This window comes from Phasianus colchicus, chromosome 1, assembly GCF_987193195.1.
Source record: "Phasianus colchicus chromosome 1, bPhaCol1.hap1.1, whole genome shotgun sequence".
Classification (NCBI taxonomy): domain Eukaryota; kingdom Metazoa; phylum Chordata; class Aves; order Galliformes; family Phasianidae; genus Phasianus; species Phasianus colchicus.
Window position 1 is genome coordinate 36,362,187 of NC_143436.1, and position 25,262 is coordinate 36,387,448.

A 25,262-nucleotide genomic window follows, 5' to 3' on the forward strand; every position below is an offset into this window, starting at 1 on the left:
TCTCCTTCTGAGCCACAGTTCTCCATTCCTTCAGTTCTGGCTATGTGATTGTCTCTGTGACATTGCTGCAAAACAACAGTGCTGCAGGAAATAGAATGGACCCAAAAAGAAAATCTAAGCCCTATAAAACCCAATCTCCTCTGTGATCATGGCTCCCCAGCAGATGTTTTGATGCTTGTGAAAAGGCAGTGTGTAGGGGTAGTGACCTCACTACCTCTTCCTGCCTCCCTTTCTGCTCCTTATCTCAGTATTGCTGTTGAGGAGCAAGGCTCCTCTGTGCTTGGTGCAGTGTTAACAGAGAAGAAAACAATCCCTTTCCACAGATGATTTACAGTTAAGTTTGTAATTTGCCATTTAATTAATGTAGTTAATTAATGTAGACTTCTTTTTTCCACTTACTTGTTTTCAAGGGTTATTTGTGGAAATCTGCAATATGTGATGTTTATGGTTTGGAGCATCTATTCTATGGGTCCTGTGAATTCAAGCAAGATCACCTCTGATCTATTCAGCACAAGCTCTCAGTACATGCTGAATATGTTTGTGAAATCAAGGGAGGCTATGCTGTGTTAAAATTTGAAAAGCTTTAAACGTTGATAGTTTAACTTACTGGGGTAATAAAAAAGAACTCAGGGGACAAAGCAAGTGCTGTATGAGCAGAAACTGACTCCACTCTGTTTTTTATATTGATGTTGAAAAACTCTCATGAATACAATTTAAACATTAAAAATTAGTTATGTCAAATTCCCAGCGGAATACAGCAATACTACATCTATGCTATATTGTATTTTTAACTATATGTTTTTTCTTGCAGGCATCTAACCCAGGGCAGTTTGAGAACGACAGTGATGTGTTGTGGCAGCGAGGACATGTTCCAGAGACAGTAGTCTGTCACGGTCGAGTAGGAATTAACACAGATGCACCAGACGAAGCACTGGTTGTCTGTGGAAATGCAAAAGTTATGGGCAGAGTCATGCATCCATCTGACAGCCGAGCAAAAGAGAATATCCGGGAGGTGAGGGCTGTGGTGTACTTAGGGCTTTTGTGTTTGCACCACAGCATGTTTATGGATATTGTTCTGATACATGAAAGAGTGCTTTTGACTTGAATGTGCTGAAATTCTGGCCTAAGGAGATTCAGTAGAGCCATGACCAGTGGCCTTTGGGAGCCTGCCTGTAGAAGTTGGGGGTATCTGTAAATGTCAGTTTTTAGACTGAAGGATAGCTGGCAATACAAATACAAATAGCACTCTGGTAATGTGGAATGGGAACACTGTTCATATTGTTTGATGCTGAGATTGGCTAAATGACCGTATCAGGCTTGTTGCTATGTCAGTGAAGTCCTAAAGGCCACTACTATTCTTGGTGCTTCAACATACTAATCTTGGTATTTGTCCAACTAGGTCGATACAAATGAGCAGTTGAGAAGAATAACACAAATGAGGCTGGTGGAGTACAACTACAAGCCTGAATTTGCATCTGTTATGGGAATAGAAAATACTCATGAAACAGGTATTCAATCAGTTCTGTTGCCAGTTTTCAGTTACATCCACTGTTGGTCATTGTGCCCTAGTTCCTTTTAAAATTTCATCCTAATTTCTAGAATACTACAATTGCTTACTTTTCTGTGTTTCTCTTGTGAGTTAGAAGTGCCTAAATTAAGCATGTCTGGTGTTTTCCATCTGCTATTTCAATTATTAAAGACAGGTGATAACTTTTCCAGAGGTGTAACAAGAGTGAAGTACAACATCAGAAACACTTTTGTTCTTATGGCAGAGAAATGGAAGGAAATTTTAAATGTTTCTGTTTGTTTTCTGTAGAATAGAAAAAAATGTGAAATCATGGATTTTCCTCCATAAATATATCCTAGAATATGTTTGGCCCCACTTGCAGGTTGTAGGACGGACAACTCAATTTAAACACACAGTCATGATCAGTGGTATGTCACTGCACTTCCTGACTTTAGCTTCTGTTATCTTGTGAACAGGAATAATAGCACAGGAAGTGAAGGAACTTTTACCTCAGGCTGTTAGAGAAGCTGGAGATGTCGCTTTCGATAATGGCGAAAAAATAGAAAACTTCCTCATGGTTGACAAGGTATGGTCTCGAACAAGAAAGTGGGGATGTGTTTTTTAGACTGTTCCTTTCATGTGCGGTGCTATGAATACATGCAGTTCTTTATACAAAGAGGTCAGCCTGCACAAAGCCAGTTTGTGTCATGTTATTGAAAAAAATGGAACCATCAGGTGTTAGTAAATGTTTGAATCTCTTAAAAACAGTAAGTATTTACATGCATTAAAACATCATCATCAATCATACAATAGCAGAGAACATACAAAAAACTTTAAATTCACTGAAAAATGTGGATAGCAATTTCGTAGCATTGGTCCAAAGGGTTGGACACCTGAGCAGGTGGGGAGGAGGGCTTTCTGAAGAGAGCACTGAAAGGAAGATGATAAAATTTGCAACCTTCATAGCTGATTTATAGATCCTTGTAGAAAAGAACTAGCATTAGACATTTTACATGGTTTGATAGTGATAGGACAAAGGGAAATAAATTTAAACTAGAAGAGGGGAGATTTATGTTAGGTGTGTGGAATTTCTTTACTCAGAGGGTGGTGAGGCACAGGTTGCCCAGAGAAGTGGTTGCCCCATCCTTGGAGTTGTTCAAGGCCAGGTTGGATGGGACTCTGGTCCACCTGATCTAGTGGGTATCAGCCCTGCCTCCAGGAAGGCATTGGAACTAGATGCTCTTTCAGGTCCCTTCCAACCCAAGCCATTCTATGATTCTATGATTTGCTGCTGTTTCAACAAGGCTGGGTAAATTACTGCAGTGACATCTTTGTTTTCTCTTCTTTCTCCTAACAGTTGTGGCAGAACATGTGAATATTCAGTTCTGTGACCTTGATGTAGGGAGGGGCAGGGGAATGAGAAAGAACTTTCATCTAACACCTCAAGATGTAAACTGAATGTAGAGCTTTGGGTTATCTAATGTCTCAGATAGAATATCTGCACTAAGTACCCGGAGCTGCCATAATTTGAATATCTCAGTCTCTTCAGTAACAGAAGTACATGTGTATAACAGTGCTTTTTGTCTCTTTGCTTGCAGTCAGGCAGATGATGAGGCCTTGAACTTTGATATTACCTTGCATTCCAATTTTTGTTCAAAATAAGCAAGGAACTCGCTGGTGTGTCGTGTCTTAGTTACCTGTGGAGAGCTGTCAAACTCTGTGAAACTAATTCATTGCATTACATATTTGGACTGGGCTCTGTTACATTCTAGGGAAATATCTTAATCATGTGGAAATTTGATGTTTTGGGGCAAGAATTATTCTTGTCTCCTTAACCTCACAGTGCTGCATATTTGAGTCAATGAGTCAGTAAAACTCTAATCAGTCCTTTCTGTTTGTTTGTTTGTTTGTTTTTCTCAAAATAAAATATACCTTCATGTTTTGGGGGTGAGCCATTTTCTTGGCTACCTGAAGCCACCCAGAATTAAATTCATGCCTGATTTGAAGAGAATGGAATGAGTGGCTTCTGTGTACCGTTGACATGAGGGTGACTGACTTGTAGGATTGATTTCACAGTTCTGTGCACAGAAGGTTATTTTGAAGTCACTCTTTTATAAACAGGCTGTTTGCTAAGGTCATCCATCAGTGGAGATGTTTGCAGCTTACCAATGAGATACCTGTGATCTGGTTTTGTTTATACAAAATACTGTCTATTTTTGCAGAATGTAGTCACCTTTAAAAGTAAGGTGAAGTATTTACAAGGCAAGAGGCAGAACTAATTTTGCCTTACTGCTCTATGGCTGACAGTTGACTATGGCTGACTGGGACAGTCATAGCTTTGTTTAAGGTGGCATCCAAAAGAGAAGAAGGTAGTATCTGACCATCACAGCTTAACCTTCTGGTTTGGTTCTTTCCCCATCTTACTGCTTCTGTATAATTCATATTATATGTGGAAAGAGCCTGGCTTGTCTATCCTGTAGGTAAATGGTTGGATGGACATTCTGTTGGGGGGGTTTCTGAAATCAATGCTCAGCTGCAACATTAAAATCAAATGGCAAAGTCCTGCTTTGACAGATTTCATATTTAAAATTCGGCACTGTATGAATTCAAAATATAGTTTAAATCCTTGGTCTACAAAACCCTTTAGTTTCAAATTTTTAGGTAAGTCCTCATTTTCAATTTACTACAAACTACTACAAGCAATTTTTCAATCTAGCAAATGGGTTTTATAGTCAAAGTGACCTCCCATTTACAGTGGCTTAAATTGTGTTTGCATTTTAAATATTCAGTGTGTCCTTCCATAGGTGAATTCTGCATGCATTACTGCTTGTTGCATCTAATTGGTGAATGTACTGTACCTGCTTTTGTCATTATTTTGCCCATTTTGCTTCTTAGGATCAGATCTTCATGGAAAACGTAGGTGCAGTAAAACAGCTTTGCAAACTAACCAACAACCTTGAAGTCAGAATAGAAGAATTGGAACAGTGGAACAGAAAACTGGCCAGGCTGAAACGGTTAAGCAGTTTAAAGTCAACAGTCAGTGAAAGGAGCACAGTCAGGTACCTCAGTCTGGGATGTTCTCTGATAGCTGTCACAGAAACTAACAAAGAAGTCTCTGTGGTAGAAATGAAAACTGGTTTTGCTTGACAGTTGAGTTCAGCTCTTTTCAAGCAATAAATTCAGGCAAAAAATTGCAGAATTCTTGTGTTTTAAATCACTGACACAGTTAATATGTGAAATGGCAGTTAAATCGCAGTCATTTCTGTAGTTGCTTCAGTTGTGTAAATCAGAGATAGATTCTGTCCAGTTACAGCCCTGCAACTTGGAAATTAGTGCTGAGAGAGGTCTGCAGAGCCTCTTCTGCAATAAAATATGTTCATTACTGCTTCAGTGAAAGTGATGATTATTTCTTATTTCTAAACCTCTTTTCTTTGAAATCAATTGTAGCATCTAATAACACGCATCTCAAGGAGTTAACTGGATGCTTTTGTTCTTGAAAATGAATCTGATGATTTCTCTGCCTTTCTCTTTTCAAATGTTACAATTGCAAAGCAAGTGACGTTGACACCCTAGTGAAAAATGTCACTTTTTTTTTCATTTACTGCTTGCTGAAGCATTTGAATGTCAAAGAAGTTTTGTCTGTTACAGCGGGTGTAGTCGAGTCACTAGTCTCTTGCCATCGAGAAAATCAGTCCAGCTAAAATCCAGCAAGGTGAGTGACACTAAGTATGTGAAAGATGCCTATAAGAGAGTTTTTGTTTGTGTTGAATTGCAGATGAAAGTTTTTGTGCTTCTAAAAATATAATAAAATCCCTTAGCTAGAATTATTTAGCATCATTCTAGAAGCTCAAAAGCTTCCTATACTAAGATAGAAAAGGTGTATGAGGCACTTCTACTTCTTGCCTATGCATTGTGTGTAGGGGGCAGATCCATATTGGTGTGCAGGAAGAAACCATCAGGAAAGAATTGCTGAGCTAGTTGGTGAGCTTACACGATGCAGCGCAGCCTTACATGAAAATGATGCAGTTGCAGTTTGGAAGTATGTACAGTGATCATTCTTTCTCAGCTTAGTTTCTTGGTTGAGTCTTTCTCTGTGACTTATTGTTTGCATCTCCTGTTTTTACTGGTTAATACTATCTTTCAGGTGATAAAGACAACCTGAAGCAATAGGATGTCTTTCCTATTGCTACATGACTGCAAGTTGCCAGTCCCGAGGTAGAATGAAGAGAGCCATTTTAATAGGAACTGAATGAGTTAGGGAATATCTATTGATCTTTTTCAGGACAGTCTTCCTAGGATGCTAGGTCCTTTTTTAAGCTGAGTTGGTGCACATTTACCTGTCTTGCTTTGACAGTGCCGAAGTGTGAGAGAAAATAATATGTTGAATGCTCTTAGATCTATAAGAACAATCAAATACTCCATGACCTAAGCTCATTCTACTTGCTTGAAAAGTACCTTTCTTCTGCATTCACACCAGCTTTGGTTTAATGAGGTCTAAACATACGCTGAAAGCTGCTCATCTTTTAGATGTGGCCACTGCTTACAGAGTTCTTCATTTAATTTTTAAATTCTTGTGGAACATGAAAAATGGCAGCAGGAAAAGAGAAGGAGCTGTCATTTTTATCCATTCTTTCTTTCTGTGTAATGTTTGTGTCCCCAGACTATCCACGGTGTGCAGCACATTCATGCTTTTAGACAGCCTGTCATTGCTCGAGTGTTTTGCTTTAGAAGTTGGCCACCATTTAAGAATGGTGCATATGATCCCTCTGAAAGAAAAAGAAATTAAATTAAAGTCAGACTAGTGCAGTATTTCTTTATTTCTTTGCCTGACCAAACATGCTTTTTTTAGGTTTGTGTATCGAAGAGGAAAGAGTCTTGCTCCAGGAAGATTTTCCGGGTGACTATAATAGCTTTGGTTGCAGTTATGGCACTATGGTAACAACTAATTATCAACAGTTGCCTTGTTTTTCCCTTCCCCTTTCTAATAGTTTCATCAGAAAGAAAAATGCAATTTTTTTTTTCTATCACTCTTCCTACTTAAAGAACACAATATATTAAAATTAATAGTGAACATGCCTGGTAATATGACAAGGTTGAAGTCGTTTTAGGAAAGTGAGGTCTGTGTGTGGCACACGTACAACTAATCACTGTCCGTGTAAAAATGTGTGATGCACCTTGAATGCATCTCAGTGGCTCATGTTACGTGTCCAAAGCCAGACTTGTGAGGCTCTGTGTATTTCATGCTATTGTTCTCTGCCTAAGTACAACTTCAGATGTGTGAAATTAAACTACCCATCCCATTGTGATGGGCAGTTCTGTCACTCTGAAAATTTAACTTGTGACATTGGATTCTTAGAAAATTTTACTTGGGACATTGAGCTTATTGCCATTTTCTGTTTCAGAGCTGTGACTCACAGTCTCTCCGTGTATCTTGAATGTTTTGATTCTATTTGCAATGGAAAAAATGACTATATTTTGTTTTGAATTTCTCTGTATGCAAGTACTTAATCTAAAAAATATTTAATTCAGTGAGATTTTCCCTCCCTAAAGGGGAAGTAATTGGCTAGTTAACCCTTTCATTACTGCATTTGGGTAAGGTGTTATCTCTGTGTCACTTAGAAGATTGATGTGAATTTACAGAAAAATTCTCTTTTTACAGTGCTTTGACAATATCGACCCTTTATGTACTTAGCATCCATGACAAATATCTTGAGAAACATGTTGTTTCCAGGCAAGTAGTTGAACAAGTGCTAGAATTAATATTGGATTGTGGACCAATCTGTGGTCCACTGTGAAGACCATTTCTTAATGAATTGTTTTTCTTTTTCTCCATCAGCAACACCTCAAGTTCTGTTGTACTCTTTCCCTCTACCACTACAGCAGGTACTGTATCTTTACCAGTCTGCATGCAAATAAAAGGCTGTTATAAATTCCAATAGACACGTAGCACTAGTGAGAATTATGTCGTATTTTCTTTAGCATTGCAGGAAAGCACAATTTCTCAGAGCACGCAAACCATCAGCGGGATTCCTGAAGTAAACTTCTGTGATCTTTTGCCTTGTGACAAGGTTTATTGTTGTCCAATTCATCAAGCAATGATCAAATATCGAAGTTATGAGGAAACCAATTCAGAGGAGACACGTAAGTTGAAATGTGAATTTCTGTTATTTGCCATTTCAATACGGATTATAGGAAGAGAGTGAGGGAAGAAGCAGGAATATTTGAAAGTAGTTAGCTACCTGAGATAGGGCCTACTCCAGAGTTTCAAAAATGCTGATAGAACTAACAATCACTGCTGTCAGTATTTTTTGAAACCTCTGGCCTGGTTACCTTCAAGAGTTCTGGGTCCTAAAATGTTTGTCAAATGTCACTGTTCTTCCTGGCCATTCACAGTAAATGATTTGATGTGAACCAGGAAGTCACTAATCCCTTTAATTAACCTTTGGCTAAAGTTGGACAGGAATTCATTGAGCATAGTGAAGAGTGAATGTACAGTTTTAAAACAAAACCCAAAGCACTTAATAGTGTCACAGTGTGGTCATACTGCATCTGTTCTGTGGGCAGAAACAGAAATTCAACTGCCAGAAAACATAAAACTTCCAGTTATAACTGATCATTCAGGCAGTGATTTCGAGTGGAGGCATATTATTTGAAGGCAGTGCTCTATGAAATAAATTACTTTTACTGGAATGAATTCTCCTTCAGATTTTGTCTACCAGATATTATGTGTGTAATATACGAGTAGGTGCATTGCTTACAACTTTTAAGACATTTGTAAGAGTTTATACATAGAGTTATGTGCCAGTTGCAATCTGTATTCATCAGTCGCTGACCTTAACACTGTCAGTGTGAAGAAGTAAGTGTTAGTCTTACTAAACTCAGTATTCATACTTCTCCTTTCTTGGTCTTGGCAAAAATTCTTGCATCAACCACAGTTGATGAGTTGAGGTGAAACTGGGGACAGACACAGTTCAGCCTCTGAAGCCCAAATTTCTACAAGGATGGGCATTGCCACTTGCTGTGAAACTCTTGCCTCAAGAACTGCTTCAGTGAGGTTCACTCAATGGCCATTTTTTATACTGCAAAGTGCTGTTGTCTGCAGACAAACTGCATGTTAGTGGTCCTTGCTATTCTTGTGATTAATGCCACAGTAAGCCCTGTGGCAGATATAGTTCAGTACAACACTTTCAAGAGGTCATATATTTAAGTGATTTGTATTAGTCTGAAGCCTGAAAGAGTGTTGATTAATTAAAAAGATGTTAATCTCATTTACAAATGAGGGAACTGTAGACAGATGAAAATGAAATATGAAAACCTTCTATCCCCAGCTGGCTGCTTTTGATATTAGGTGGAAAGAGAAGATAATAATAAACACAAAGCATTACATTCTCAAGGTCTTATGCTCCAAATAGCATTAAGTGTAGATCCAAGAGTGAAAAATCAACACAGTACACAAGCTACTGAAAGATTTCAGAGCTGCCCAAGTTTAATGAAGCTGAATTTATCCCCAGACAGAAGAATGTCAATATGAAATCTAAACAGAAGGAAAACCAACAAGCCGCTTAATGTAGCTCTAGCCAAAATAAATGAAAAGTAAAATCAAAAAAGAAGAAAAAGCTGAGCATAAATTATGGGGAATAATCAAGATAAAATCTGTATGTTTTATAATCAACTGATAGGTCTGTTTCATGGAAAGCTAAAACTATTTGAATTACATGCTAACTTAGGAGTGCATATTCAACAGACCTTCTATTGTTCTGCCACACGAAACCTGAATTCTGTGAGTGAAGACTACTATTGGGCACATGCATTGCAGATTCTACTTTCTAACTTCTCAAATTTGTTGAGAAGGCAGCTCTTAGGAGTGTTCAGCTAGAAAGGAAAGCATTCATAAGCAAGACAAAATTTATTAAGCAAAAATTCAGGACATCTTTGTGTAGTCTACCTTAATATGGCGTTGTTTCCTCATACTTTGTCATAAAAACTGGATTCTCTGAAAGATTTAGACTTTCTAACTTCTGCTGACTTTAGTGGAAATGCAAAGTATGAATACTCTTTGGCATCCGGGTCTTTCTACCAACTGCTTCCATTCCACTAATACTCATTGCTTGCCCATTTGTGTTGTGTCTCTGGTAACCAGAGGCTGTTCTTACTTTCCCTTGGAGTACTGTTCCTTCTTCATGTCTCTCCCCTCACATTAAATGCTTAGTGAGTGTTCCAGGTGGATTTCAGTCAGTTCATGCATATTGCCCTCAGATACTAGTTGCAGATTCCTAGCAAGGTACTGTACATGAAATCATCACCATTTCTTTTCCATACTGCTTACAGATTATTCCAACTCGTGTGAATTAAAACCAGAAAGCATTTGAGGGGAAAAAAAAAAAAAAGTATACCAGATTTATTTGATAAGGTTATGTGAATTGTGTCTGGAGAGTGAGGATGTTATCATTTCATTCTGGTCATGCCCATACTTCTGTATTTGTTAGTGAATAAAAGTGGAACTTCCCACCCCACATGGACTTTTGAGAAAGACATCTGAGTTACTGTAGGGGATAGAGCAGAAGCATATCACCATTTACTGAACTCTACAGTGTTTTTTCTGTAGTTCCTGATATAGTGGATTTGCAACTGGAGTTCTATACATGAAAAAAATCTACACTGGTAATTGACTCAGTTTAAATTATTGAAATCTCAGTTAAGAAAATCTGTTTTCTTCTTAGTTTTATACAATTTTCTGGTATACACTTAATGCCACAATCTGCCAGACAAGAAATCACAATATTAAATGTTTAGTAATTCAGAGTATGTAATGAGTATTCCTGCCAGCACTTGCAGAGCTGAAGTATTACACCTACAGGGAAAACATCTTTCTTTTAGTGAATAATCTATTGCTTTTACCAATAGGTTTTCCTACAGAATGGTTTTCAGTTAATGAAAATGCAAGACATGAGGGAACATTCGGTGCATTGCTAACACACTAGATAGTAGATGACTTCTAAATGCAGCATTTACCATCTAAGTTGGTGAAACTAGCAAATCTGTATGAGGAGCAGGTAAATAGAAAATGGATGCTAAGAATAACTAGCAGCAGTAACACCGATTCATAGCAAAACAGAAAAATGCTGGAAATCTCTGGATACTCTTATTTCCCAGTACTGAAATAAAACAAAAGCCAAAATCTGGAATAAATAAGCAAACAGTAAGGTCAATGCAGCTGTTTTTGTTTCAGTCTCATGGAAATTATGCATTCTGACTCTTAATTTTTGAAAGCAGATTTTTATATAGTGAAATAGGGACTTCTGTTCTAAACAGTCACTCTAAATCAGAGTGTTTCTTTTGGAAAACATGGAAATGGAGTATTTCTGTATTCTGTTAATGCATGATTCCATTTTTTGCCCAAATGAAATGGTATTTGATGAAGCATATTACTTCAGGCAAGCTCCACATTTCTCAGTGCCAATTTATTGGTGACATTTCTCTGGATACTTGGCTGGCAATTAGCGTAAAAGCACAAGAACAGATCTAAACCATGTTCTATGGACTTGAAGGGCCTTTTGCTCTCCTCAGATCATACTCTATAATGGTTATTCAAACAATACTTTAAAGTTCACTTTTCTGGATAAGTGCTGCATGCTGAGAAAATTAATAGAGCAAAAGAAAATTCAAAACTGAAATTTCCCAGCCTAGTTCAGTGTTAGAAATTATAGAGGTGACATATCGTGACTGTGGTGATGATATTGTTAGAGGTATGTATTAGTTTCTTCAGTTAAATGACACGTCTCTCTGTGTTTGAAGCACCGTGTCTTGGGTCAGTCCTCAAATTCAGAAAGCTAAGTTATTTTAAAGGTTTCTCCTGTTGGTTATGAATGCCTTTATCTGAGAGATAATTGACAAAAATGTCTTGGGGAGTTGTATCCATATTTTATTGTTATTACTATGAAAGGCTAACTTGGAGGACATTTGTAAATACTCCTCTCACAGGAAACAAATGTGACATGTTACTTGGAGGAAATACTGACGGGAGACCTGATCTTGGAACTGACTGTAAGTCCTTTTTTTTTAAAAACTGTTGAAATGTGTAATTGTACAAATTTGAAAGGTTGCCTTTAGGGTTGGAATTATACTGCTGGAATTTGGAGAAGTTAAAATTATTACTGGTCATTGTAGAAAATTAGAGCTTAGGAATCTGTTAAATATCTTCAGTTCACTTTAATTCTCTTATTGCAATTCTTGCATCTTCAATAGGTTTTTGTAGACATTCTGGCTGCCTTCTTCAATGAGATCTACTACTTGGCTTCAGATGCAATAAAATGACAAGTTACTTTTTCTTCATGAGCTGAAATCTTGTGATAGGTAGTGCTAACTCCTACACAGCAAAATGCTTAAGCATATGACTGTGGCAGAAAAAACATGACAGAGTGTAAAGGAAATGTTTGAGGCTGGCCCGGATGACCTACAGTGTTGCTAGGTCAACATCAGCTGCTGAAGGGGACCATCCCTGCCTTAGGCAGTCATTCCACATGAGCAGAAGTATTTTCTAGACTTTTCTAATCATGTGGAAGCTCTGTTTCAAGTGGTATTTTGTTTGCTTGTTTAGTTGTGTAAAAATGTTTGATTAAAGACTGGGGAATACTTGCACAATAAAATGTCTGTGTACTGACATGAACTTAAAGCAGGTTGTTACCTAGAGTCATATGAGTAACAGAACACAGGTTCTGCTTGTAGCTTGGGTGTGTTCCAATTGAGATGATCTTGGAAAAATTATTCCCCTTCTAAGTTGTTTACAGTGGCTACATAACTCAAAGCAGGGCCTCTGTGGCATTGCTATGATACATATTTTGGTGAGGTGCTGTGGCACAGGGAAATGTTCTTCCACACTAGTTCTTTGGGATGAACGTGCTCAGTGTTCATCTGTGTGGAAATGTGCAAGTTGGAAGTTGAGTAGATACACTCACACGTCAGCCTATAATCATCAACTTCCTCTGCAGTGTTCACAGTTCAGTGTGGAAAACAGGCTTGGACCTGCTGAAACATGTCCTCTACATGCTTCCTGCACATCACTGTCAGATGTAAGGTATCAGCACCTCTGTACTTCAGGGAAGAGCCAGAGTGTAGCTGTCTGCTGGCAGCTCAATCACTGCATCCCCACCTGGGTTTTCCCCTTCCTATTGGCAGTGTGAATCTCAGTCTACTTGGTGGAATTAAACCAATTCATTCCCTTCTGTTTATGGACCTCAAGACAGGCTGAAGTAGGCTAGCATAGAGTCTGAGTTGTTGCCTAATCATGCACATACACTGATGGGATGCTATAGATGTATCCAGAGAAAGTAAGCTTTGTGGGATGCAGATCAATGCAGTTACTCCAAAGCCAGATCTGAAAGCAGAAGCTGTGCAACTGTGTCAGCATGCTGGCTCTTGCCCTGAACTCTCCACAGGGCTAATCTGCCTCAGGGAAAAGTCACATCGTTGTAGCTCACCATAACTAAGAGGTGCTGGCCCAAGGTGTCACAGGAAGTCTGTAGCAAGCAGGGGAACTTGATCCATCCTGGCTAGGAGCAAAATCACTCTGATAATCAGTTACTTTCCTTATCTTTCCTGGTAATCAGTGCACCAGCTGTGCTTTGAAGGTCTCCTTTCCCTCTAGAAACTAGTGTTTTCAATTACCAGGATCTAAACATCTAACTGCATTCTGTGTTTCCCCCAAAAATATTGCATATATGTGCATATGCATAAATTCAATTTATGTACATCTGTTTATACATAAGATGTTGAGCTAATTCCAGAATGTGATTCTTTTTTGGTAGAGGTTTTTATTCCATGTTTGCATTTATTGAACTGTAAACTTCTGCCAAATTCAGGATGTAAGTATTATGAAGTTATCAGTCTTGCTAGTGCTGTTTTTAGTTCTTCTTATTGCCAACATGGGGCACTGAGAGGACTGTTGTAGTTAAACCCAGCTTCAGCTCAGCACTGTGCAGCTGTTTGCTCAATTACCCCAAGTGGGATGGCGGAGAGAATCAGAAAAAAATGTGAAACTTGTGAGTTGAGACAGAATTGAATAGGACAGAAAAGGAAGGGATGACGATAATTGTAATGATAGAATATACAAAACAAGTGATGCACAAAGTAGTTGCTCACCATCATCACTGACCAATGGCCAGCCAGTTTCTGAGAAGCAGCCTTCTTAGCTGATTTCTGCCAGTTTTCTCATTCAGCATGATACCACATGGTATAGAATATCCCTCTAGCCAGTTTGGGTCAGCTGCCCTGGTTCTGTCCCCTCCCAGTTCATTGTACCCCTGCTGACAGGGCACCAGGAAAAGCTGAAATGTCCTTGACTCTGTGTAAACACTGCTCAGCATCAACTAAAACATCAGTCAGTTATCAATATTATTCTCATTCTAAATAATTATCATTCTAAATCCAAAACACAACACCATACCATCACAGTACCAGGAATGTGGCCTTGCAGCCCAGAAAGCAATCTGCATCCTGGGCTGTATCAAAAGAAGCATGATAGCAGATCGAGGGAGGAGTACTGCGTCCAGATGTGGAGTCCTCAGTACTGGAGAGATGTGGACCTGTTGGAGTGTGTCCAGAAGAGGGCCACAGAAATGATCCAAGGGATGGAACAACTCCTTATGAGAGGCTGAGAGAGCTGGGGCTGTTCAGCTTGGAGAAGAGAAGGCTCCGAGAGACCTGAGAGTGACCTTTCAGTATTTAAAGGGGGGCTCAAGGTCAGGCTGGACCAGTCTCTGGGCAGCCTGATCTAGCTATGGGTGTCCCTGCTCATTGCAGGGGAGTTGGACTAGATGATCTTTGAAGGTCCCTTCCAACTCAAACAATTCTGATTCTACAATTCTATGATCTACAAGAAACAAAATTCACTCTATCCCAGCTGAAATCAGCACAACATGTTTCTATCCTCCTTGGACTTTCATCAAAATAGCCTTCGTTGTCTGCTCAAAAGAAAGTATTGCAGTATTACGTACATGGATATGTCTTTGAGAATGCAACAAGCATTTTTTTCCCCACTGTAACTGTAGAATGAAGGCAATCAACCAAAGTCTTTTTACTGAAAGTGGATTTAGACCTGTAGCAACTCTTGCAGTTGCATGCAAGGGAATAGCTGCTGCTCCATTACAGGCGATTTTATTATGGTTTTATCTAAGATTTTGGGAAAAAAAAAACCAACAAAAAACAAACATGAAGAAAGCATTATCTTTCTTATATCTTCAGGGATTGATACAACAATCAGATCCATACAGATTTTGGAAACACAGCAACTAATTGACAGTCGCTACTGTAGTAAAAATCTGCAGTGCAGGTAAGTAAATTATTTTATTATGCTTCATTATACTGGGATAGAATGCAATTAAGTTGGCATGACTATCTGGCTGGCTCCTTCTCACTCTTGTTTCCTCTTGTGTCCATGAATTTTTTCCTACCTTTAAGTAATTTTTCTTTTTCAGATTTGAGTGTTTCCATGTTTTTTTTTCAAATATACCATCCTATGTGCACTAATGTCACCTTTTTCAGGTCTGGAAATTACAGCTGTATTATTCCCATTAGCAAGTACACACCCATAAATGTAGAAATCTCACTGGAAATCAAGTAAGTATAATTAAGGATAACATACACGATAATATTACGAGATAGTAGTTTGTTTTTGGCAGTAATTCTTGCATTATTTCTATTGTGGCACTAATTTGTCCATATTCAGAGAAGTGGGACAAATCTATGCACAGGCAAATCCTTCTTGTAGACTCCTGGGTTGATTCTCTGCTGCAACACAGGCCCAGTGCCAATCTCAGTTTAAGGACAATTTCATCCATCGATGTTGATATTAAAATCCAGTAGTCTTCAGGTTGAATCTAATAATCATTCGAGCAGACATGTACTAATGAATCATCATGGATGTGGCCTTTGGCATAGGGATTTGAGGTTATTTTTGTTTGTTTGTTTTAAATGTAGAGAAATATTATTAGGAATATACAAAAGTAACTTATGTGAACACCTTTTCTAAACATGAAGGGTCTTTGGGACTTCTTTTTGCCTGTTGTGCCAAGCCCTGCAAAAGGGGAATTCTTGTGCAGGAATCTTTGGCAATGCATGACATTACGATTTATAGCAGGAACAAGTAGCAGACTTACCTCTAAGCACTTATTTTCGCTTCAAATATAAATCTGGCCTCATCATGTTCTCCCAGTAATAACAAATCCTTTCTTGTGGGGATCATCTCTGATAAAGGTCATTGATAGCCAGAACAGCTGCCAAAGACTGCTTGATGACACTTCATGATTCCCTTGTCTTCAATATAGTGCTCTATAAAGTTATGTATGGCCTTTAGGCCCAGCTTTTTGATTTTGGAAAACAATGGTAGTCCCAAAGCAACTGCTTGTTTCATACAACAGCTGAGCATCTGTCTGTTCGGTGTATGCCATTATAAACTAATAACACAACACTCTCATGTAGGGATTAATACACGATTCTCAGAGTTTCACTGAAACAGTTGCTGAATTTATTTTGGATATTGGTTTTTGAGTTTGGGGATGAGTTTTTCCGATATATGCCTTCAATAAAAATAGCTACAAACTGAACAACAACATAAAACCAACAAAAACCAAACAAGACTGGTTCACTAGATTACTGCTGTGTCTTGGTACTGTAAGATACTGTGAACAAATTTGGGAAACTTTTATGCCCACAGAGTAAAATCAAATGAAACTAACACATACTACTGACAGTCCCTCTAGGACAGAGGGTATGTGAATTCACTGCTTCCCACTGCAAAAACTGTAAATAGTCATGCCAACTTTTCCACACCTTCTGCTTTTATTTTGCTGCTAGCCATTGCCATATCTGTATTCCTTTGGATCTCCAGAGTACCTTTGTTCTGGATGCATCTGGTAAGATAGGAAATGCTGTTCAACCTCTAGGGATAGTTTGGAGAAGATATGGTAACATGGTCTTTGCTCTTGAAGAATTATGAATGAAGTTCTGTTTAACGGTGTATACCCAGACAAGGAGACTTTTACTTCTTTTCATGATGTATTTGCATGTGTACAGGGACAAATGGAAGTTATTTATATAGATCCCTGTCTTAAGGCTTTTTTTATGTTTGTTTTTTATAAAATTGTCTGCTGTTGTGTTTTGGTGCCAGAGTGCTCTTTGACATAGGCATGCGATGCCTGTGGATGACATAAGCTGTGCAATTCAGGCATGTTGTAACCACTAATTTGTACAAAAAGTCATATACAATAGCTTCTGGTATGAATGTGCTTGAAGTTTGAGGAAGTTTAGTGTACATATCTAAATTTATCTTACTAGCTGCAAAGACCACCCAGGTTTCCAAATACAAAGCTTCGTCCCTTCATAGGGGGGAGTGGGACAAGTTTAGAGATTAGTGGCTCAGGTTCCTTTGTATGAACCAATGAAGTAAGGTCCTTTGCTTTATTTCTCCAGAATTCAATTCTTTGGAAAGTTTACCTGTGATTATATTGTATTATATTCATGATTCTTCTGTTCAAGAGTGATGAGATAGATCCTTGTTTTTCTCTTTCTTGAAGCACAACAGAACCATTAATTATATTTCTCTGCAAAATCACATTTGGAAATTATTGCTCCTATTATTCTTCAAGCCGAAACGGTGGGAAAAATTTCCAAGAAACCACACAGGTAATGTTCTTTAAACAATACTCTGGCTTATAGGAATCAATTTTAGATGCTGCCCACCACATGCTTGTTTTTTCATCTCTTTCATGGAGGTACTGTGTCATACTGAATATAAAATTGAGCTTCATGTAGAAAAAAAGTAGTCAATTTTCTGATGGTTTTGGCTATTGAAATCATACAGTGCTTAAATATTTTATTAGATTTCATATCTTCACTTGCTTGTCTGTCTAACTCATCTTAACTCCAGAGATAGTTAAGAAATAGGAGTACTTTTCACCCAGGGCATTAGGAGAGAGTCGTCTAACCTCCCGTCTTCTGTACTTTTCCATTATCGTCTTATGGGCAGTGAAGTACAATTTTTAAGCTTTGAATTCACTGAAAAAATATTGGTGGTATTTCCCCTTATTCTGTGCAAACAGGAGTTTACCAGAAAACCCGTCTAGGGAAAATTATTCAGTGAAAAAGCAAGAAAAGTTTTCTGTCATTCTCTTGGTTGATGGGAATAAAAGTTAAAACAACTTTTCCCAGGAGAGATGATCTTGCAAACTTTCGATTGTTTCCAGTAAACTAATGAAGACCCTAAACTCCCTTCCAGTTCTCTGGAGGTATAGGACTCTTCCATGTGACCAGGTTCTCAGATTTGTCCACATAGCTTGGATATGTTTATTCTGGCTAAAACAGTGGGAAAGGCTGAAGCAAGGATAGTAACATTTATTCTAAACGTAGTAGAAGAAACCTCTGTGAAGATGAAATCTTTTATATTTCTGATTCACGGTACCATTCACAAGAAATTCTTAATTAGTTTTAAATTACTTTTTTTGCACTTTGACAGATCAGAGCATTTGGGATACGTTTGTCCTTATGTTGACGTTCTGATAAACTTTTCAGATGTCTTCACAAAAAGTTACAGGCTTCTCTGCAACTGCTGCAAAGTCATCAGACTGAAGTAAATAAGTTGTCCAAGTTTTGATCTGTCAGCTGTAACTCTAATAGTCCTTGAAATTAAGTCAGTCCCAGAGAGTTTTCCCATGCAGAAATATCCTTGAAGCTTACTGCCAAAAGTGGTCAAAGAGATTTTCTGTGTCAACCTGAAATCTACATCAAAAGACTAAAGCTAACTAGCCTCCAGCAGCAGTGTGCATTAAGTTTGATGTGACTTGGAATAGAAATGCTGCCTGGTTGGATAATTTTTGTCAAGAGGATTTTTCTAAGGACTGCAAGGCTTATTACCTACCAAGGGGCAGGATGGCAATCATGTAGACTCTGGGCAATATATCTATAAGTCTTATCGTGTGAACTCCAACGGAGAATGTGTCAGAAAGCAGGGAAAGATGAAGAAACTTGAAACTGAGGAAATGAGTTATCACAGGCATACCTAAATGGATCACTAGGTCAACAAGAGGTGAAGATTGAATTTTATTCTATGTAGCATAAAAAATTCAGATATAAAATCTGTTATTTCAGTTATACTTGGCAGGACACTGGAATCGAAAGAAAAGTGAAATCTTCCCTTCAGGCTTTTTTGAAACACTGAGTAAAAGTGCTGCTCATATCTTTAGCATATGTGTAGGAATTTTCACTGCCTTCCAAGGACTGCTAATATTGCTGTTTCAAAATCAGCAGAATTGCCATTTGCTGCTGTTATGCTTCAAAGCTTTTGGGCCACATGGCACATCAGGGACAATCCCTACTTGCTGTGGGATTTGCTTGGAAAACTAGAGTTATACAGTTACTCAGAGCCAGCTGAGAGCTGCTGGGAGCCAGATGTCTGTCAGATCCTATGCGAGCTGATCAGAGGAAACCCAGATTTGCAAGGTTTAAAGTCAGCACTTTGTCTTTAAATACTCCGCCTGCGGCTATCAAGTCTCGTTATCGTAATTATTTTGCACTGCATTTATCAATGAAATGTTTCCAGAGCCTATTCTTCTCAACAATTTCATGTGAAATCAGGTTATCTAATCTCTCTCTCATTTATCATCTAGGGACGTCAGCATATTTGGACTCTCCCAGTTGCTAGGCTGTATGACAGCGCATACTATTTCCGCGTAGCCGCACCGGTAAGCCTCTTTCAAATGGGAACACAAGAGACAAATATCATTTGAGCTGAAAGAAGATGATCCCGTATGAATCTCTTTTATTTTTCTTTTGCAGGGTCTTGTAAGCTGCTCAACAGATCCTTATTTTGCTGGAATGTTTTTTACTGATTACTACTTCTATTTTTATCGGAAGTGTAACTAGAATGTTGCCGATCACTCTGTACTTGGGAAAAAAAAAAATGAAGTTCTTGATATGAAAAAGAGACTTGTGTATGGCCCTGGATTTTTATAAACATGTTACTGAGTTGTATGCCATTTTCTTGTTTGTTTTGCTTTTAAATTAAAATTTAAAAAAAGAAAAATAAAATTTTTGACAACAACTGTAGCTCTACATTTCCAGGAACTGTTTCGAAAAGGTCATGAGGCAATGGAGTACATGACATGTGAACAAATAATCCCATCCATCTTAGCGCAGTTGCATGATAGCATACATACAACAGACAAAAACACATGGGTAGGAGCTCTGCTGAACTGGAATGTATTCCAGCCTTCAGAAGATGGTAAGATAATAAAATATTACTTGCAGTTAGAAGGCGTAATTCTGTCCCGCAGCAATTTAAGTTCTCTTAGTACCTGCTGCCTTTTGTTTGTACATAAACCTACTTCTTCTCCAGAACCTAACAAAACTTCCAGGGAGAAGTGAAGCGCCGTGCAAATGTCCTCTAAATTAAATGCTGTAAATTGAGTAATAGCAGTTTGGTTCCACTGTGTGTAAATATTTCCATCTCAGCAAGTAGGCTCTCGTTACCACTACAGTTGTGTGACTTAACAAAGCTGCTGCTGTTTGGATGAGATGCGTTTCAGGTAACTTTTCTTTAAAACTGTACAGCAGAAATGAACTGCTTACTCCTAATTTTCCTGGTGGTTGTGATTTGTGCTAGTGTGATGAAAGAAGAGAAATATTTGAGAAGAATAATGACTTGCCTGCACAGCTTTCCAAGATGGATGTAGATACACACTTGCATGGGAGACAGTCAAATGCAATTTCACATTAGTTGCTCAGACAAAAGGAGCACAGATGGAAAAACCAAAAACAGTATGAGTAGTGTTGTGGGACATGCCTAGAACAACTGTTCATTTTGTGTGGAGAAGGGAAAGTAAATTTAATGGTGAAACTGTAGGCTTTCTAAGATTTATAATGTAAAAGTTAATGTGTGGGCAACTTTGCTCCGCATGAGATTCTTTATTTAGTGGTGGACAGGAAACATTAGGAAGAAAAAATTAATCTCTGAATATGAGCTAACCATAGTCTTTGTAAACACCAATGCATCTTAATTGTTTATTTCTTGCCTGACAATGTGATGGCAGAGTTTAATTTGTTTCTGTTTCTGTGGCTTCATTTGCTATTTCCTTTGTCACTGTTTCTGGATTTCCTTTAAGAGTGATCTTCCTACTTATTTTTTTAGTTTTATGTGTTTCTGGTAGTGTTTTTTTTTAGCCTGGCAAGTATTTACAAAGCAGATGACATGTTCTGTTGTACTTTGAATCTCCAAATCCAAAAGCATCGTTTGTTTGTGCCTGTAGCTTTTTATGGTCCATGCTTGATGGCAATTCCTAAGAAACATCACCCAGTCTCAGATGAACAATAATGCTATGTGCATTTTGAAAGAAAATACAGATTGATTTTTTCAATTGAAAAACATGGTTCTAGAGCACTCCAGAGTCTTGTTTCTCTGCCATTTCTGTTTCTCAATGACAAAGCTGCAACAGTTGTTAAGAGTGGGCATTACAATGTAATTTGAAACAAATCTTGTGATTAATGAGTTATGAATGTTTTACATATGCTCTATCTGGAACAAGAAGCCTCCTTCTTCTTTTCAGCACAATGTGGCTGAATAGTAGAGACCTTCAGACATCCCTGAAACGTTTTCTGCTAACTTGGAGGGGGAGCTGAGGCAAAGCAAACTCCAGCCTGGGTGACAAGCCACATCTGAATAGGGCAATCTGGTACAATCTGAGCTGGATTTCAAATGGCGTTGTTCATACCAATAATATGATACAAAAATTCATATTTTTTTCTTGATTTTAATGGAAACTGCATAGCCTGATTTTCAGACAGCTGGATCTGGCAGTGGCATTTTAAATGAGGACTGAGGTCACCTGAACTCCTGGTGAGCTAAGAAAAGAGGCTATAGATGGAAAGTCCTGTGTTTTTACTCTATGGAAACAAAAAAAATGAGGTAGAAGAGCAAAGGGACTGATTCTGGGGTGTGAGTCTTCATCTGGAAAGGGCAATAAAACTGTTTTGCCTTCAGGCACAACCCGAGCTGAAGCTGTACGCGGATCATTCTGCTCTCTGCCTGCAGCTCAGTTCATGTAAAACAATGCTCTCTTTCATTTGGGTGAGGTCTGGTTAGTAGTGAGGAAAGTACTCCTGATGCACTGGTCAGATGATGTGAACCTACTGTAAGAAGCCAGCAACCTAAAAACTGAGTTTAGAGTCTGGCACAGCACAGGGTTGAAGTAAGAGTCCTCCCTACCTGCATTCTTTTAACACTACTTCAGCTTGCTTTCTGAAATCAGAAAAATATTTGCATTAAAAATCATTAGCAGGTTAAGTTCTACCTGCAGAGTGAGAAGTTGCTCACTCAGGAATCATTCACTTTTTAGCTTACAAAATCCACTGGAACCTGAGACAATCCAAATAGAAATTGAAATTAGATTTGTATCACATTTACTCCTGCTCTCACTGTTGAACTTAGTCCTGGAGTACCTTAGAAATAATCATGGTAGATAGAGGAACTAGTTCCCAGATGCATAGAAAAATGATCATAATTTATAAACTAATTGCAGTGTTTTAAGACTTCTGTTTGATGTGTCGCTTTATTTGAAGACATGGCTTTTATATAGTGACACCATAGTATATTTAGAAGCATTGAACATGTATGGTAGAAACTCACTATAGGAATTGTTTGCTGATCCTACCTTCATCCCCTAATAAATCACTTAATGTCTCATCTAAATTGTGGCACAAAGAAACTAAATTTCCTGTAGAGCTTTGTCCTGTACCCTGACAGTGCCCTACTGAAAAAAAAACATCTGCCATCCCTTGGATCTTTCAGCCACGTAACGTTTGCTTCCTCCCACCTTCACAATGCCCCAGAGAGCACTGCACGTGTTTAGCTGTTCAGTTTGAATGCTTTAGTCTTGGTATGTTAGTTCAAAGGCCTTGTTCAGCTTGAACGTAGCTGTCTCCTACAGAAATGTTTCTTCTGCAAAAACATGAACATTTTTTTAAGGGGACAGCACTGATTGGAAGAAACAGTTTCACTGCTAAATTTCAACATCCTCCTCCCCTGTGTATGCACAGTACCTCTCACTTTGTTCTATTCTAATAGATATATCTTTACTCACTGTGGAATGAATAACTTTAATGAACATTTTCAAGCCTCCGAATAATACTTTCAGTGGCAGCTGCTGGCTGTGTCCCACACTGGCAAAACCATTTGGCTGAAAGGACAGTTCATCCCAAGGAAAGGCCAAGGCATAATCATGTCTCAGTCCCAGGTTTTATCTGTTTTGTCTGCAAATTTGCTCAGATGGTGATTGCATGCCTGGGTGATGCTGTGTAGGCCCTGTGGGTGCTGCCTTCAGGGGAGGGCTTGGGCAGATGTGTAGGCTGCCCTGAGCTGTCACTGGACCACATCCTGGATGCAGGAGAGGATCAGGCACAGCAAGAGAGGTGTTCAGGCACTTTGATTAGTCCCAGTACGTCTTGCACAGGTCCAGTAATGGTTAAAGGATGAAAGCATTGCTGCACTTGCAGCCTGAGGCAGTCTGACCACCTCACAGAGTCTCTTCTCCCCACTCCAGCTTCCCCAGACAACGTGTTTTCTGTCAAAACTGCACTTGAGTGAAATTTTGTGGAAGTACAAGCCCTATATTCAAAATAACCAGTTTCACACTGGCAACCCTGACCCAATTTTTAACATTGGTTGCTATGGTGCTGATGCAGGCTGGGTGGCCGGTGCAGCCGGGTGATCTGGGTACGGTGCATGCGCCTTTTGTTGCCACCTGGCTCGGATCCAGCCAGCATTTCCCTCTTCTCCCCTCAGCAGCTGGCAGCAGCCTACGTCTGCTGGCGAGGAGCAGCCTGGCAGCTCTCTGGTTTGTCTCCATAACGAGCTGCTGCCATTGGGTTTCCCTGGTTGCTCCAAGCTAGGGAAGCCTTCATCCCTCTGCCTGTGGGCTTTCAGTGGGTTCCCTCTCCTCTCCCCTCACTAGCTGCTTCCCAGCCATCCTGCATCACTCTTTCCAAACAGGGAGCTTGTTACAATAATTACAATCAATGAGATTTAAAGTAGGTCATCTTCTTAGCAAGGGGTAGAAGGGAAAGTGACGTTTATGAACAGGATTTAAAGCAAAACTCATTATTTTCAAGGCGGATGTTTTAATTTCTACTTGATGTTAAATATATTGCAATTGCCTACACACAGTAATATAAACACAGGATTTGCAAATTTGAGTTTAATGTTAATTTAGCTTGCAGAGATACTCTGCAGGGTAATCAGTGTTTTGCATTTTTCATTCAATCTTAATGTTACACTTTCCCTTCCACAACATAATCTAAACCACAGACCAGCTGGCTGTGTTGATTAAAATCCACTTTCTGTTTTTATTAATCTTCATGGTTCTGCCCTAGAATTATGAAGTGGTCATGGTTTATCAGAAAGGAAATCTGTTGGAGCAGAATGCAGTATTTACAAATCGAGATTTCTGTCCAAAGCATATTGCTGATGCCTAAAGTAAGTCATGTCCTGAATGCTTTGTTATATGCAGACGGTCTTACATGAGTTTGGAACAAAGCTCTTCAGATTAAATTACTTACAAATAATTCATTATATATTTGGCAGACACGTGTTCTCGGTGAAAACCTTGATTAAGAGAATGTCACTGGGGATAGGGCTGACTGAGGACTTCTGTTGTCAATGGGCCAAATCTTGTCTTTCAGAGGGGCAGAGTCTTGAGAGTTCCACATGTGGACCCTTGTTGCCTTTACTTTGAGGGCAGAAGGAGAATGGAAGGAGCCAGAGTATTGCTGTAAAAGAGAGCATTGATCCAGGTGTCAGGGGTTCCTCAGTGGTAAATTGTAGAATCATTACAGCTGGAAAAGACCACAAGATCATCTGGTCCAACCACTGAGGTTGGAAGTTAAGCAGTGGGAAAACAGCTCTATCTGCCAAAATTCATCCAGCCTGGGCCCTCCTTGCTCTGTAGAAGTTCCTTGCATGAAAGCTGTTCGTCCATACTAGGTGAGACTCATCCTAAACAAGTGGCATTCCTGAGTACGCCTCATTATGGATGTGCTCTGTGTGTTGTCAGTTTTATTTCTGTAAATAACTGTTTGAGCACGATGAATTGATTTTTTTAAACTAATTTGAAGTGATGATTAGGCAATCACTTTAGCATGCGTGTTTTCAATTATCTCTCATTAACAAAATGAGGCAGTAACTCAGTATAATCTGTCCTTTCCTGATTTCTCACAAGGATGATTTACACCACCACTATTCTTGCTGAGGTGTTTAGATACCTTTGGATAAAGGAGTAGTTAACACAGTTGTATCCTGTAGTTATGCCACTATACTATGGCCAAGACACTACTCTTAAGGATAAATAGGCAGTGAGAATGTTCCACAGGCTGAGAGCTCAACTTTTCCCTTCCTGAGGTATATTGCTGTTGGGGACTGTGTCAATGCATAACACGGAGTAAGGGTAGGGACAGAGTGAGCACAGAATGATGGTGGATGCCTGTGATTGCTGCCACAGTGTAAATAATAATGCATACTAATCCCTCAGACTTTTGTTACCTTGAAGACCTGTTTCTCATTTTCTGGGTTGGCTTGGAATCTAACGCAACCTTACAATTTTGCAATTTTCATCTTCAGCGTTCCTGGTCTCTTACTTTGGAGGGTCTTGGGTGAAAAAATGTCAGTTCTGGCTTCCACTCTCCACTTTTGTCTGTTTTCCAGGCAATACGATGCTGG

At 38.9% G+C, this 25,262-nt stretch overlaps 1 protein-coding gene across 1 annotated transcript in view; it reads left to right on the forward strand.

Annotated features, from left to right (window-relative positions):
- Positions 1–19,489, forward strand: part of MYRFL (myelin regulatory factor like) — a 42,410-nt gene extending 22,921 nt beyond the window's left edge. Inside the window, exons 11-25 of the mRNA XM_031589611.2 lie at positions 812–1,012; positions 1,400–1,508; positions 1,984–2,093; positions 4,403–4,566; positions 5,156–5,219; positions 6,357–6,442; positions 7,167–7,238; positions 7,344–7,390; positions 7,487–7,648; positions 11,489–11,551; positions 14,747–14,834; positions 15,047–15,121; positions 17,077–17,185; positions 19,165–19,239; positions 19,334–19,489. Of these exons, the coding sequence (XP_031445471.2) occupies positions 812–1,012; positions 1,400–1,508; positions 1,984–2,093; positions 4,403–4,566; positions 5,156–5,219; positions 6,357–6,442; positions 7,167–7,238; positions 7,344–7,390; positions 7,487–7,648; positions 11,489–11,551; positions 14,747–14,834; positions 15,047–15,121; positions 17,077–17,185; positions 19,165–19,239; positions 19,334–19,420 (1,512 nt within the window). The 3' untranslated portion in view covers positions 19,421–19,489. The remainder of the gene's footprint in view (positions 1–811; positions 1,013–1,399; positions 1,509–1,983; positions 2,094–4,402; positions 4,567–5,155; positions 5,220–6,356; positions 6,443–7,166; positions 7,239–7,343; positions 7,391–7,486; positions 7,649–11,488; positions 11,552–14,746; positions 14,835–15,046; positions 15,122–17,076; positions 17,186–19,164; positions 19,240–19,333) is intronic.
- The last annotated feature ends 5,773 nt before the right edge of the window (positions 19,490–25,262 follow it).